The 16663-nt window shown below is 46.1% G+C and overlaps 1 protein-coding gene across 1 annotated transcript in view; it reads left to right on the top strand.

The window, feature by feature from the left end:
* ZMIZ2 (zinc finger MIZ-type containing 2) overlaps positions 1-16663 on the top strand; it is a 229311-nt gene that overhangs the window by 186305 nt on the left and 26343 nt on the right. Inside the window, exon 17 of the mRNA XM_033948638.1 lies at positions 7096-7268. Coding sequence (XP_033804529.1) covers positions 7096-7268 — 173 coding nt within the window. The remainder of the gene's footprint in view (positions 1-7095; positions 7269-16663) is intronic.

Raw genomic sequence — 16663 nt, 5'->3', positions numbered from 1 at the left:
TATTTAGCCAAAGTAGCAAACAAAAAATCCCAACGGACGCGATCAAATGCCTTCTCAGCATCAAAACTAATAAGAAGAGAAGGCGCCGCAACTCTTGAAGCATACTCCAAAGAAATCAAAATTCTGCGCAGGTTCTTAGCCACCGATCGGCCCTTAACAAAACCCACCTGAGACTCATGGAGAAGAAGCGGCAACACCCGTGCCAATCGGTTAGCCAATATCCTTGCCAGCAGCTTAACATCAAAGTTAAGTAGCGAAATAGGTCTATATGATTCTGGCAGAGTAGGGTCCCTTCCGGGCTTCGGAAGAACAATAATCTGCGCAACATTAAGGTGTTCAGGCATCGCCTCAGCATTGATCACCACATTAAACATGTGAGCCAGGGGCGACCCAATTTCAGATTGCAAAAGTTTATAGAATTCAGCTCTATACCCGTCAACTCCAGGGGCTTTCAAGGTAGGACTTTGTGCTATAGCCAGTTCCACCTCTTCCACCTCAATAGGCGCGTTCAACTGACCCGTCTGCTCCTCCGAAAGACACGGGAGATCAAGCCCCTCCAAATAGAGATCCCCAGAAAGTCCCAAATCCGGAGGTGGAGCATAAAGAGTTGCATAAAAACGGCGCAAGACTTCACATATGTCCGCATCACTAGTGACCCGTCCAGACTCTACCGTATGGAGGTGCAATATCTTCTTACGGCTCTCCCTTTGCGAGATTAAACGAGCCAAAAGTTTCCCTCCCTTATTGCCGTGGACGTATAAGCGGTATTTATAGTAAGCCAAAGACTTAGTTGCCCGTTGATGCAAAAGTGCATTAACCGCCGCCTGCAAGGAAAGCAGACTCTGTCTGTTTTCCGACGTAGGACGCAAAGCAAAGGTACGCCGAGCTCTCATCATCAGATCCGACAGACATAACAACTCTCTATCTCTGGTCTTCCGCACCCGGCTAACATAACTAATAATCACTCCCCGCAGGACCGCCTTCGCCGCCTCCCAGTACAAAACCGGGTTCTCCTCATGCTGCTTATTATGGTATTGATAATCCTTCCACGCCCCTAGAAGATAGGGCAAAAAGTTAGGGTCCTCCTGTAACCACAGCGGATAAGCCCAATACCCAGGTGGGCGAGGCCCCCCACCCGAATCCCAATCCATCCAAACCCATGCGTGATCTGAAATCGCATAGGGCCCTATCTCCACCTTTCGAACCCTAGCAAAGAGCGATCGAGAAACCAGCAGATAATCGATACGAGATTGCGAAGCATGGGCGCGAGAGAGATGGGTATAGTCTCGCTCCCCCGGATGCAAGAGTCTCCAAACGTCCAAGAGATCTAGAAGATGACACAACTGAGGAAGACCCCTAGCCTCAGTACCCTCTCCACCCCCAGATGAACGAGATCTATCCAAGGAAGCATCCCAGGCAACATTGAAGTCCCCCCCCACAATCATCGGAAGAGAAGCACGCGACAACAGTAATGCCTTCAAACGGGCGTAAAACGATTTATCATAAGCGTTGGGAGCATAGACACACCCCACCAGCATTTGAACCCCCCCAAGCACCGCCGTACAAAAAGCATAACGACCATCAGCATCTATAGCCACCGGGGTAATCTGAGTAGCCACCGCTTTCCGAAAAAGAATAGCAACTCCCCGTTTCTTCCCAACGGCGGCCGCCGTAATACAGCGCTCCACCCAACCCCGTCTCAATTTAGCGTGTTCTAAGTCAGTAAGGTGTGTCTCCTGCAACATAGCAATATCCGCTCGCTGTCTCTGCAAATTTTGTAAAATTTTTGCCCGCTTAACAGGCGAGTTAATGCCTCCAACATTCCAAGTAAGAATTTTCACCATTTAACTGACATAAAAATGAAACAGATACAGTGCAAAAGTGATGAAAAGGAGTAGGCTGCCAAGATGCTGCCCCAGCCTACAGCATCCAGCAGAAAACAAGACAAGACCCCAGGGCCTCCCGGGATCAGGCACCGCAAAAACGAACAAAAAAAAAAACACCACACTAAAACCACCCCACGAAACAAAAATCAAACCCCCCCCACCCCACCCCACCCCCACTCCTCCCACCCCCCGACTGTTCCCCAATCCCAACTCCAAACCCATCCCAGAAACCCCCCAAGAAAGGCTTTCCCCGAAGGAAAAGCAGATCACATTTGACGCCCACTCCCTCCCCAACCCCTATCACCATAGAAGCCGCAACTGCCCAACACCCAAACCCAGCAGGTAATACCAACAAAGCCCAAAGGAACCCCCCAAGACAAGGGCCAAGAGGCCAACAAGCCCCAGCTCTGCAAGACATCCAACGAAAACAAGCAGGAACTAATCCCAACCCAACTGGAACTCCCAGCTCTCTCCACATACATCCTAGGTGAACCCAGGCCAACCCCCCCCACCCCACTGCACATCACCCGCACCCAGTGTAACCTGTAACCAAACCCCCCCGAAACACACCAAAGGAGCCCCAGTAGAACCCAAACAGCAAATCGTCCAAAGAGTCTACAAGAAGGCAGCAAACAAGAAAAGTACAAATATGGACGAGAAACTCCGGGTCTCCGAAGCTCCGAAGCTCCATATGCCCAGAGCCCAACTCGAGAAGCTCCAAAACATCGGTCACAGGCCTGAGACCGGCAGACATCGACCCACAGACTGCTGAGCTCCGAACTGCTGGACTAGTCCAGGCACGGCGCTCTCCACTCCAGTAGAAAACATAAATGGCTCCAGGAACACATATGTATGTAAAAGAGCTCAGAGCACCTCCAAGCAACCAAGGTCAATAGCAAGAAGAGAAAAATAAAAAAATAAAATGAAAAACACAACAATGGCAACTGGGCTAGCGGTACTCTGCGGTCAACAAGCAATCAGGTGCGCAGATCCACAGGATAAACAGGGTAGCTCCTCACTCAGGCGGCCCCTCGGTGATGAAATTGCACTGGTAGAGGGACCCGCCGCAGGCTCCTGGGCCAGGAAAGACTGCGCCTCCGCCACAGTGGTAAAATAAGTGGTAGTCCCATTGCTGTGGACCCGAAGTTTCGCCAGGTACAGCAAGGCGAAGCGAATATTGCGTTGTATCAGCTCCGTACACACTGGGGCAAAGGCTCTACGCTGCTGCGAAACTTTAGCAGAGTAATCCTGAAAACATAAAATTCTCTTGTTGTTATAAGTCAAATTCTGGCCCCCACGCATAGCCTGAAGAATAGCCTGCTTATGTACATAGTTCAACAGTTTAATAATCACCACCCGCGGTCTCGCCATCATGGACCGCTTAAGGCCCAACCTGTGAGCTCTTTCAATGCACAGGGGCCCCAAACCTGGTGGCAGAGTGAGGGAGGAAGTAATCCAAGATTCCATCATGGAACGGAGATCAGACTCTGGCAACTCCTCAGGCAGGCCAACAAACCTCAGATTGCAGCGTCGCGACCGGTTCTCCAGGTCTTCCAAACGATCCTCCAAAGCTGCAAGAGTTTTAGCATGGTTACTCAGCAGGCCCTCCGCTCCGAGCACGCGGTCATCCAGAGCCTCCACTCTCTGGTGAAAAGAAGACACCTCCTGCCCCATCGTGTCCAGTTTCTCCTGCACACGCTCCAGCTTAACATCAAGGGGGAGCAGCCGCTTTTCTAAAACCAGCTCCATCGCGGCAGTCACCTCAGCAGCCACCTCCGACACCCACGCCGGGCTCCCCGTCACCTCAGGGCTAGCCGGCGCCGCCATTTTACTGTCCCCCGCTTTCTGCTTGTCCCGGTCTTTCCTAGGGGTTTTCGCCGACATCGCAGGCTGTTGAACCCCGCCGGTTGTAGTCGGGTCGCTAGGCACTAGCCTGCACGGCAACGCGGTGGCGGGCGCGGTGAAAAAGTGCCGATTAAAGGGGGCTGAGCGAGGAAGCGGCAGGAGAGAACGCGGTCAGCGTCTGCCCTGCTTCATGGCGTCACGTGATCTCCCACTGCTGCTAAATTTAGTGGAAAAATCTAGGGGTAAATATTCAGCCGTCAGAGGTCAGAATTTATTTGACTACTACCGGCATTATGCCTGGATAGTCAATGTCAGGCCATGTCCAGTCACTTGTATTGAATAAACAGTTGTGTACAGCCAGCTTAGAGAATAACATGGGGAAAAAATCTGTCTCCGTCACCGCCCCGTCCCAGGCTCACCGTCCCCTTCACCGCCCCGTCACCACCATTCCCTTCACCGTCACCGTCATCCCCTTCACCGCCCCGTCCCCGTTCCCGCAGCATCCATATAAGCCTCAGTACTGCAAAACACCATGAAGACAGAACTACTACTACTGCACTGAGAATCTGTTTCAGTGTCTCTGCCCTGTAGTAAAAACAGAACATAAAATAAATCAATTGACTTGTCCTCCCTTGCAATGACGTGTCCCCCATGTTCACCTATAGCTCGAATCAGGTCAATTGTGCACACTAAAAATGCCCACCTGAGCACATAATCATGCAGATGCTGCAGTACAATGAGCAACAGGAGGATCTGGAACGTGAGCGCAGGCAGGCAGTGATACAAAAAAGCAGACACCCGACCGATTGCAGCGTTCCGCCATCTCCCTCCCTCCACCTCACCTTAGATGTAGAGTATGCCGGCTTTCTTTTTCGCCCAGCCGCATGTGCGGCTGCTCATTTGTTCAATATTCTCCTCTGATGCAACCGGAAACAGGAAGTTACAGGAGAGGAGAAGATTGATCAACTCGAGCAGCCGCGCGTGCGGCTGGGCGAAAAAGAAAGCCGGCATACTCTACATCAGTGCTTTTCAACCTTTTTACACCCGTGGACTGGCAGAAATAAAAGAATTATTTTGTGGACCGGCAAACTACTAGGACTAAAATTTTAAAACCCTGTTTCCACCCCATCTCCGCGAGCTCGGTCACCTCAGTAACTATAGAAAAATAGACAAAATATAGTGCAAAATATAGACAGCAGATATAAATTCTCAAAAACTGACACATTTTGATCACTAAATTGAAAATAAAATCATTTTTCCTACCTTTGCTGTCTGGTGATTGATTTCATGAGTCTCTGGTTGCGTTTCCTTCTGTCTGTGTATCCTTTCATTCATTTCTTTCTTTCTGCACTTAGGCCCAAGAATTGTCCCTTTCTATTCTCTCCCTTTTTCATTCCTATGTCCTTAGTGCCCCCGGTGCCTCCTTCCCATGTCCTTAGTGCCCCTTCCTGTCTTTAGTGCTCCCAGTGCCTCCTTCCCATATCCTTAGTGCCCCTTCCTGTCTTTAGTGCCCCCAGTGCCTCCTTCCCATGTCTTTAGTGCCCCCAGTGCCTCCTTCCCATATCCTAAGTGCCCCTTCCTGTCTTTAGTGCCCCAGTGCCTCCTTCCCATGTCTAGTGCCCCCAGTGCCTCCTTCCCATGTCCTTAGTGCCCCTTCCTGTCTTTAATGCCCCCAGTGCCTCCTCCCCATGTCTTTAGTGCCCCCAGTGCCTCCTTCCCATGTCTTTAGTGCCCCCAGTGCCTCCTTCCCATGTCTTTAGTGCCCCCAGTGCCTCCTTCCCATATCCTTAGTGCCCCTTCCTGTCTTTAGTGCCCCCAGTGCATCCTTCCCATGTCTTTAGTGCCCCCAGTGCATCCTTCCCATGTCTTTAGTGCCCCCAGTGCATCCTTCCCATGTCTTTAGTGCCCCCAGTGCCTCTTTCCCATATCCTTAGTGCCCCTTCCTGTCTTTAGTGCCCCCAGTGCCTCTTTCCCATGTCTTTAGTGCCCCCAGTGCATCCTTCCCATGTCTTTAGTGCCCCTAGTGCCTCCTTCCAATGTCCCTCTCACTGTCTTCCACACTTTGTCCCACCCCCACCCCCGAAGCCTGCCTGCCTGCTTGTCTACCTCTCTCCCTCCCTTGCCATAGCCAGCCTGCTGCCTCCTTGCCGCTCAAAAAAAAAAAAAAAAAAGACTCCCTCCTTCCTTTTCCCTGCTCTTACCGCCATGCTGCAGCTGCCAAAGCCAACAGGAAGTCTTTCCGACATCAGTTCTTAAGTCGGAGAGGACGTTCTGGGCCAGCCAGGCAGCGATTGGCTGGCCCAGAACATCCTCTCCGACGTCAGAAAGACTTTCTGTCGGCTTTAGCAACTGCAGCAGGGCGGTAAGAGCAGGGGAAAAGGAGGGAGGCTTTTTTTTTTTTTTTTGCGCCTGTCCGTTAATCTTGCCGGCCCTGCGCGGACCGGCAGAAATTTCCTGCGACCGGCGGTTGAAGAACAGTGCTCTACATCTAAGGTGAGGTGGAGGGAGAGAGATGGCGGAACGCTGCGATCGGGCGGGTGGGGACCACGTAATCCTTGATTGCCTCACTGCGGAGACAAGTCCATTCACCCTTCACGGGGCGGTGAATGGCCTTGTCCCCGTCCCCGCAGAGGCCACTGTTTTTTCTTCCCCGTTTCGGCGGGTTACCCGCGGCTACTCGCGGCTAGCCGCGGGTAACAACCACCGTGTCATTCTCTAAGCCAGCTATCATTTATGCAGATAAGTGCGATATATTACTGTTACTACTACTATTTATCACTTATTTCGCACTGAAAGGCATACACAGCGCTGAACATTTTGACATTTAATAGACGGTCCCTGCTCGGAAGAGCTTACAATCTAACTTGGACAGACAGACATGACATATAGGATTCAGGATGCAGAACCCAAGGTGAGCACTTAACTGCCTAAGTTAAACCAGACAAAGATAAAACTGAGTTTTATGGGATATTTGTCTGGTTAACTTAGATAAGTTCTGAATATTACACTACCCATAAAATAGCCAACTATGGCTTTAGGGCTTAATGCTGTTATTCAGCGGCATTGACTAGTTAAGTGAGTATAAGTGGATAGCTCCACACAAGTGATTTAATCAGCCAGGAGCCTCTGCTGCCCAGTTAAAAATCCTTTTGAATATTGATCCCTAATTGCTTGTGAAATGAACTTGGAGGGAAAGATATAATTCAGTTAATCTCATTATCACATTTCCCATTATGATAACTTAGGACTTATTGTGGATTCACTGGTGCTTGCAGCCCAGCATATTTTCTATCAGATTGTTAATGTTCTTAGCTTGTTTCTTTTTGGCTGTGGTTTTGTCTAACTCTTTTATTCCCTACTCCAGGTTCCGGTTTCTCTGGTCCAGCAAGTTTCCCTGACTCTTTCCCCACTACGAATCCCAGTACCCCAACGCTGAATGAGTTTACCCCGGGACCACCACCTATCTCTTACCAGTCTGACATCCCCAGCAGCCTCTTGTCCCCAGAGAAGCCTCCAGCCCCTTCTATACCTGGACAGGTCAGTGCTTGATCATTTAGCAACAATCAAGCAGCCAGTGTGTGATCATGATTACATTTTTTGTTCATTAATAAGTGGCCAAATGGCTCCTGTACTTCAGAGGGATGACCTCCATTCTTCAGGGTACTTCTTCTTATAATAACCAGTAGCATACCAAGGGGGTGGGGGGAGCAATCCACCCTAGATGCAAGCAAAAAGGTGGTACTCTAGCATTCCCTCTAAGCTGTGTGGCTGCCCTATCGCTGAGCTGGCATAAAAAGGACCTCCTGCCCTACTCCTACTCTGCTGCTGCTACTGCTGCTGCTCTCCCAAACCAGCAGCAGCAGTAGTAAACTAATATCTAGCTATCATGTGACCTTCCTTCACCTACCCATGGCTGCCAGTCCACCACCTGCAACATCGCTTCCTTGTTTTGGAGCACAGCCAGCAGCTGCAGATAGGTGCAGGAAGATCCTACAATGGCTAGATATAAGCTTCGAAGTGTTTCAAGGAAACAGAGTTCCTGGAGGCTGTACGAGATTGCTTCTTGGAGCAGCTCGTCAGAGAGGGACAGCTATACTGGATTTAATCCTCAGCGGGCTGAAAGGACCTACACAAGAAATGGAAGTACTAGGACCATTAGGAAACAGTGATCACAACATGATCCGATTCAAAGTGGAAATAAAAATGCCTTAAGGGGAGAAGGACCATTGCAACAACGTTCAACTTCAAGAAAGGGAATTATGACGCCATGAGACAAATGGTAAAGAGAAAACTCAAGAACAGCTCCAGAAAAGCACAGACGGTGGAGCAAACCTGGACATTATTCAAGGACACGGTAAACGAGGCGCAAAACCTGTATATACCCAGAAAAGGGAGCAAAAAGAATCAAACAAAAGACCCGGCAAGGTTGACCAATGAAGTTAAGAATGTGATAGGAGACAAGAAAAAATCATTCAAGAAATGGAAAAAGGATAAAACCGAAGAAAACTGGAAAGAGCACAGGAAACATCAGAAAGAATGTCACCGTGTGGTCTGGGCAGCGAAAAAAGAGTAGGAGAGACTTGCCAGGGAGGCACGGAATTTTAAACCATTCTTTCAATATGTGAAAGGAAAACAACCGGCGAGGGAGGAAGTGGGACCCCTGGATGAGGGAGACAGGAAAGGAGTGGTAAAAGAGGAAAAGGAGGTGGCAGACAGATTAAACAAGTTCTTCTCGTCAGTCTTCACGAAAGAGGACACATCCAACAAGCCGAATCCAGAAAAAACCTTCAAGGGGGTCCAAGAGGAAAAACTATTATCAATAGAGGTAAGCCTCGAAGACGTAATCAAACAGATAGATAGATTAAAAACTGACAAATCACCAGGACCAGATGGAATCCACCCGAGAATACTGAAGGAGCTCCAAGACGAAATAGCGTAGTTACTACAAAAGATTTGCAACCTATCCCTGAAAACAGGGGTAATCCCGGAGGACTGGAGGATAGCGAATGTTACACCTATCTTCAAAAAGGGATCCAGAGGCGACCCAGGGAACTACAAACCAGTGAGCTTAACCTCAGTTCCGGGGAAGATGGCTGAGTCATTAATCAAGGACAGCATCAATGAGCATATAGAGATAAATAATCTGCTGAGAACCAGCCAACATGGTTTCTGTAAAGGAAGATCTTGCCAAACGAACCACTGCACTTCTTCGAGAGAATAAATAAACAATTGGACCAAGGTGACCCCATAGACATCATATATCTGGACTTTCAAAAAGCCTTTGACAAGGTACCCCATGAGCGCCTGCTAAGAAAACTGTGGAACCACGGAGTAGAGGGGGACGTGCACAGATGGATCTGTAATTGGCTGGCGGACAGGAGGCAGAGGGTAGGAGTAAAAGGACACTACTCGGAATGGGAAGCAGTTACAAGCGGTGTCCCGCAGGGGTCAATGCTGGGACCACTGCTGTTCAATATATTCATAAATGACCTGGAAGTAGGGACGAAGTGCGAGGTTATAAAATTTGCGGACGACACAAAACTCTCCAGCGGGGTTAGAACTGTTGAGGAATGTAAAGAACTACAAAGGGACCTGAACAAACTGAGTGACTGGGCGAATAAATGGCAAATGTGCTTCAGTGTAGAGAAATGCAAAGTCTTGCACATAGGGAAAGGAAACCCGATGTACAACTATAGCAGGGGGGGATGGTATTGGGGAAAAGCAACCTAGAAAGGGACTTGGGGGTTCTGGTGGACCAAACAATGAAGCCGGGGGCACAATGCGCAGCGGCCTCAAAGAAGGCGAACAGAATGTTGGGCATTATCAAAAAAGGAATCACTACCAGAACCAAAGAAGTTATTCTGCTGTTATATCGGGCAATGGTGCACCCGCATCTGGAGTACTGCATTCAATATTTGTCACCGTACCTTAAGAAGGATATGGCGACACTCGAGAGAGTCCAAAGAAGAGCAACAAAAATGATAAGGGGCATGGAAAATCTTCCATATGCCGAGAGGCTGGAGAAACTGGGGCTCTTTTCCCTGGAAAAACGGAGACTTAGAGGGGACATGATAGAAACTTACAAGATCATAAAGGGTGTAGAGAGGGACAGATTCTTCAGACTGGCCGGGGTAACAAGAACGAGAGGGCACTCAAGAAAATTGAAGGGAGACAGATTCAGAACAAATGCTAGGAAGTTCTTCTTCACTCAGAGGGTGGTGGAAACCTTTAATGCACTTCCAGAGGAGGTGATAGAGCAGAGTACGATTTTGGGTTTCAAAAAGGGGTTGGACAAGTTCCTGAAGGAAAAGGGGATTGAAGGGGATTGTTAGAGCAGGTACTATACAGGTCAGAATGTCTTAAATAAAGAATCAATTACAGGTCGCTGACCTGGGGTGCCGCCGCGGGAGTGGACTACTGGGCACGATGGACCTGTGGTCTGACTCGGCAGAGGCAATACTTATGTTCTTATGTTCTTAAGTTTACTGCTACTGCTGCTGCTGGTTCAGGAAAGCAGCAGCAGCAGCAGTGGGGAGGTGAGGAGGTAGAAAGATAGATGGAATTGGGATGGAAGAGAGAGACAGACGGAGAGATGGATGGTGGTAGAGGTAGAGAGAAAGGGCAGATGCTGATGAAAGTGGAGTTAAGGAAGAGAGAGAAGGGAGAAGATGTGGATAAAAGTGGTGTGAAGGGAGAGAAAGAGAAGGGGGAAGATGCTGATGAAAGTGGGGTGGATGGAGAGAGAGAGAAGGGGCAGAAATTGGATATTAGTGGGGAGGAGAGAGCGAGGAAGCAGATGTTAGATGGAAGTAGGGAGGGGAGAGAGAGAGAGTCAGATGCTGAATGCTATTGGGGAGGAGAGAGAAGGGCAGACCTGGATGGAAATGGGGGTGGGGGGAGAGGGGAAATAGGGAAGGAGACTGAGAAACCAGATCTGGGTGGAGGACAGGAGAGGAGAGAGATACTAAAAACCAAGGGGGGAAGGGAGAGGTGGAAGGGAAGAAAAGAGAGATGCCAGATCATGGGGGGGAGGGAAAGGAAGAAGATGGATGCCAGACCAATAGGGGGGCGGGAGAAATGGAAGAGGGAGGCAGGTAGTTTCTCGGAAGGGGCATAGAAAATGGCAGATGCCATATGGAAGGAGCAGAGTGAGGGCAGACAGTGGATGGTAGGAAGAGAATGACGAGAAGATGAGGAAAGCAGAAATCAGAGAGGACAAAGGTAGAAAAAAAGTTCTATTTTTTTTCTTTTTTTGCTTTAGGATAAAGTAGTATTGTAGCTGTGTTGATAAACGTTTATAAATAGAAAATGGAAATAAGGTAATCCTTTTATTGGATTAATTTTAATACATTTTTGACTAACTTTCAGAAGCCAAAACCCCCTTCCTCAGGTCAGGACAGCAGTATACTTTACTGACCTGAGGAAGAAGGTTTTTGAAAAATGTATTAATGCAATAAAATAGTATTACCTTATTTTCCATTTTTGGTTTTATTTTTATTTGCAAATTTGTAAAGTGATGGGGGCGTGGCTTGTCTACAGAGCAAGATGGACGTGTGATCACACAGCTCTTCCCTCAATAACACTATTCAGTTCATCTGTCAGCAAAGGAGATCAAATTCTCTCTCTAAAACTGATTAATTTAATTAGTAACATCTTCTACAGCAAGTATGGCTTCTGGGAGACAGACCAGATTGGATTCAGCATTTGCTGCAGGGGGCACAGCTAAACGGGCTAAACCAGACCCACTAACTCCATCAAAAGTGCCTCTCCCTAAAAACACATCTGAAATGTTTGAGCAAGTAATATTGAAGCTGAAATCTATAAAAGAAATGCTTCAAGATAATACCACCAAGTTAAATACTTTACAAGAGGAAGTTCGTACTCTCTTTCAACAGATGAAAGTAAGTGATACCCGGACTGAGCAGTTAGAACGTTGTGTTTCTGAGGCAGAAGGCAGTTTGAATCAATTTTAAAATGACCATAAAGTACTGGCTCGTTTAACTAAAGATCTGGAAGATGCCAATAACCGAAGCAGGAGAAATAACATCAGGTTGTTGGGTCTTCCAGAGGGCTCAAATGCAATTGATTTTTTAGAGGAGTTATTGACAAAGCTATTCTCCCTCAAACTGAAACAACTGTTGGAAATAGAGAGAGCCCATTGTGTACCTTCACGTATAGATCACAGACAAAATGGTATCGGACCCCTGATCTGCAGAGTACTTTGTTTCCAACGAGCTCTGGATAGCCTAACTACTGCCAAACAAATCATTAAAATGGCAAGACACTAAAATTCTCTTTTTGCCTGATTTTCCTAAAGCAACTGCCAATCTGAGGAAGCAGTTTTTGCTTCTCTGAGCTCAGCTGCGGCAGTTGGGGGCTAATTATGGACTTCTATATCTGGCTGTTATGAAGATCATGCACCTCAATAAAACTGTTCACTATGATGATCCAACTAAACTACAAGAGTATATTAATCAGCAGTTAGATCCGATGACTTAGGAAGTAACAAGAACAGTCCAGATTTCTCTTCAAAATAGATAATCTTTTTGGTTAAGTTGTGTGTTTTTTTAAATGAAGAAACATACATTGTTCTGGAAGGTCCCTCCTCTCAGAAACTGCCCGCAAACGATCCTACAGCCACTTCATTCCACATCTCTGGAACCAACTTCCCCCTCAACTCAGACAACAGAAATCATTATTGACATTCCGTAAAATGGTAAAGACCCTCCTCTTCAACTAAAAGTCACCCTCAGTCCACACCCCCTTAAACCCCCCTCTCTCTTCCCTCCCCTGTCCAACTTCTCCCTAAATTTCAGTACAGTCCTCTCTTAATCTGTACTCTGATAAATTGTACCGAAACTCAACTAACTTGTACTAAACTAAACTACTCATACCAAACTAAACGACTGATACTAAACTAAACTACATATACTTAAACTCTTCTCTTAATTTACTGTATACTCCCTGTATTTAACTACTTCGCAGTCCTGTATGTCCAAACATTTAACCTATAGAACATGTTATTTGTCTAATTACTCTCCATTGTGTATGTTTATCTGTAGACCGTTCTGAGCTACTGGGAGAACGGGATAAAAATCTAAATAAATAAATAAATTCTGGATTAGTATTGATTTTAATTTTTTTTAATTAGTGTTGTTTTAACGAAAGAGTTTCTGGTAATAGCTGTACTAAGTATTAAGAGAGCCAATGGAGAACCCGATGGTGTATGAATGGGGCGGAACTTTCAGAGTTTTTTGAACAAGATGGAGACGCCTGCCACAATATCAGCTGGAGCTGGCCAGAGGAACAGTCACAAGACAGAGGCAAGAAGGAGGAGAGACAGACCATCTCATTGGAGATAAAGCCCTACTCTAAAATGCCAGAGAAATTTATTTTTAAGCACCTTCGACTGCTTCTTAAAGTCAATTGTGGATGAGCAATTATAGACCTGTGAGTCTTACGTCTGTCCCAGGCAAGATGATTGAATCACTGATCAAGGATAGCATAGTTCAGCACTTGGACACACACGACTTGATGAAACCCAGTCAACATGGATTCAGGAAAGGGAAATCGTGTTTGACGAATTTACTCCAATTCTTTGAGACCGTGAACGAGCAAATTGATAGTGGAAAGCCGGTGGACATAATATACTTGGACTTCCAGAAAGCGTTCGACAAAGTTCCACACGAAAGACTTCTCAGGAAACTACAAAGCCATGGCATAGAGGGAGATATACAAAGATGGATAGGCAAATGGCTGGATAACAGGAAGCAGAGAGTGGGCATTAATGGGAAGTTCTCCGACTGGGAGATAGTGACTAGTGGTGTACCCCAGGGCTCAGTACTTGGACCGATCCTTTTTAATATTTATATCAATGACTTGGAAAACGGAACATCCAGTGAGATCATCAAGTTTGCAGATGACACAAAACTCTGCCGGGCAATCAGATCGCAGGAGGATAGTGAGGAACTCCAGAGCGATTTGTGTCGGTTAGAAAAATGGGCGGAGAAATGGCAGATGAAGTTCAACGTGGAGAAATGCAAGGTAATGCTTTTAGGCAGTAAGAATAAGGAATACGAGTACAGAATGTCAGGTGCAAGTCTGGGAAAAAGTGTACAAGAAAGGGATCTGGGTGTACTGATAGATAGGACCCTGAAGCCGTCAGCACAATGCGCGGCAGCGGCAAAGAAGGCAAATAGAATGTTGGGCATGATAAAGAAAGGAATCTCGAGTAGATCGGAGAAAGTTATAATGCCGCTTTATAGGGCAATGGTCAGACCCCACTTGGAATACTGCGTCCAACATTGGTCTCCCTACCTAAAGAAGGATATAAAACTGCTGGAGAGGGTGCAGAGACGAGCAACCAAACTAGTGAAGGGTATGGAGAAACTGGTATATGAGGATCGACTTAAAACACTGGGATTGTTCTCCCTTGAGAAAAGGAGACTGCGTGGGGATATGATCGAGACCTTCAAAATACTGAAAGGAATCGACAAAATAGAGCAGAGAAGATTATTTACATTGTCCAATTTGACATGGACAAGAGGACATGAAATGAAGCTAAGGGGGGACAAGTTCAGGACTAATGTCAGAAAGTTCTGCTTCACACAGAGAGTGGTTGGCATCTGGAATACTCTCCCAGGGGAGATTATTGCAGAATCGACAGTCCTAGGCTTCAAAAGCAAACTAGATGCATATCTCCTTGAGAGAGGCATATAAAGTATGGTTGGCTATAAAATAAACCAGGTGTATACCTGGCAGGGCCTCCGCGTGTGCGGATCGCCGGACTTGATGGACCGAAGGTCTGATCCAGAGATGGCGCTTCTTATGTTCTTATGAGCATATTCTCCTCACCCTCAAAATTTGAGAATAGGGTAAACTCTTTTTTAAAGTAGCAGGATGAACACTAGAAAAATGCAGAATAGAATTACAATCAGTAGGTTTAGTGTGGACCTCCTTATAGAACATGTCATCTTTCACTGTTATTTGAACATCTAGAAAAGATATTTGAGTGGCATTATATGTATGTGTAAATTTCACTCTAGGATGACATATGTTAATATATCTGAAAAATTCTGTTAATTCTTCCACTCCCCCCATTCTAGACTAGAAATATGTCTTGGAATAGTATAAACTACATGGATCATCTCGGTCTATGATAAGACTGTGCGTAGACTCCTTTTCTGAGGCCTTTTCCTGAATTAGGAGAAGAAATTGTAGTAAGATGCACTGATCTGATTAAGTGAATCTACTATAAGGGTGTTATATTCCAGACATGAAAGCAATAATAATGAAGGGGAATGATATTAGTGTTTTAATAATATTCTATATTAGATGGTTGCTCAATTATTCATTGCCATGTTCTCTTTTATGCACTTCTACTATAAGGTTTTTATGTAATAATATTTTATTAAAATTATCCTTTCAGTTATTTAGATTTGTGGTTTGTAGTTATCTTAACAGATATATGCCTTAGCTTATTATATCTGTTTGGAAAACCATGACCTATAATTCAGGTTTTTGTTTTGTTTTTTACTGTTAATGGTTTAGGGTCAGGGGTTTGTTTAATTTGGTAATTTAATTTTAGTTACTTTTCCTTCAGATATATGTCTTGAGTTTAGTATATCTTGTGACCAGACAGGCTCTGCGCCTGCCAGCATCCCAGTTAAGTCAGAAGGTAAAGTAAAGGGGAAACCCAGGAAGGGAGTTTACAAGTTCTTTCCTGGCCCTGATTATGATAATTTCCCCGGCAACCACCAGGGGGAGCCTGAGCTGGCTGAGAAGGTAGTAGGTAGTTAGTATTTGGGTCACCACCGGAGGAGCCCAAGAGCTACCTTGTTCCTTGCTGACTCAGCCAGGTTAGGGCGTGTCCCTAGGATAGAAAAGCCAGCAGTTGGGAACAAACAGGCTGGCAAGCTAGGGAGGAGGATTAGGCCTTTTCTCCCTGAGAATCTCCCTGGGCCAAACAGGAGTGACCAAGCCACACCTATGGAGGTAGAAGAAGCTGGAGATGCCCTGAATGAATCTTTGTCTGACATGGAGCATCCTATGGAGATACAAGAATCTTTGCCTACAGATTTGGAGCATTCTGTTGAAGCCATGGAGGTTGGTTTATCCACCAGCCACAAGCAGTAAACTACAAACAGTGAGTTTTGTTTTGTAACTGTTTGTTTTTGGGACTGTTTTGTTTGAGCTTTACTATTTTGGTTTTTTCCTTTGTGAAGCTGGAAGTGTCTCTGGGGAGAGGTTTGCTGTCACCCAGGGAGGGAATTTTGAAAGCCTTTGAAAACCTTTTTCTTGCAAACCTAAGACACTCTCCTAATCCTAGCAGAACTGCAAATTGCTGCTAGAGGCTTTATCTGTGAAAGCGTGAACTGTTTGAAAGTGATACACAGGACTGGAGTTTGATTTTGAACCTGATTTAGAATACAGGCTGTGCTGGCTCTGGGGAGAGCCTTGGCTCAAATAATACTGACTGTGTTTAAAGACAAGGAAAGTTGGGATTTTTTTTTTTTTTGTCTACATTGTTTCTTTGCCTGCTTGTGAGTTTTGCATGAAGCATTATTATCCTTATTGGAGGCATCCTGGCATATTTTTATTGACCAAGTAAAAGTGAAGTATTTTGCATTTATCCTTTCTTGGTGTTTTATTTTTGATTATTGTGAGTTCCACTGGCATGTCAATCCGTTCCTGCAGGGTGACTCCAGGCCGGGTCACACGCTGCTGTACTTACTAGGTTTAGCCACTAGAGGTGCCGTTGAGTTCTGGTACGGAACAGCGGCTTGGCTACAATCTGTTTGAAAAATAAACACTATCTTTGAGATATTTACTCTTACTTTATTTTATTTTGTTTTTTTAGTCTCCTTTAACAGATTGTCTTAAGTTTATTTAATCCGTTAATATATAGTTTTTGTTATTTTTTTTTTGGGGGG

The sequence above is a fragment of the Geotrypetes seraphini genome, chromosome 6 (assembly GCF_902459505.1).
Source record: "Geotrypetes seraphini chromosome 6, aGeoSer1.1, whole genome shotgun sequence".
In the NCBI taxonomy this organism is placed as follows: domain Eukaryota; kingdom Metazoa; phylum Chordata; class Amphibia; order Gymnophiona; family Dermophiidae; genus Geotrypetes; species Geotrypetes seraphini.
This window is presented reverse-complemented; position numbering and strand designations above follow the sequence as displayed.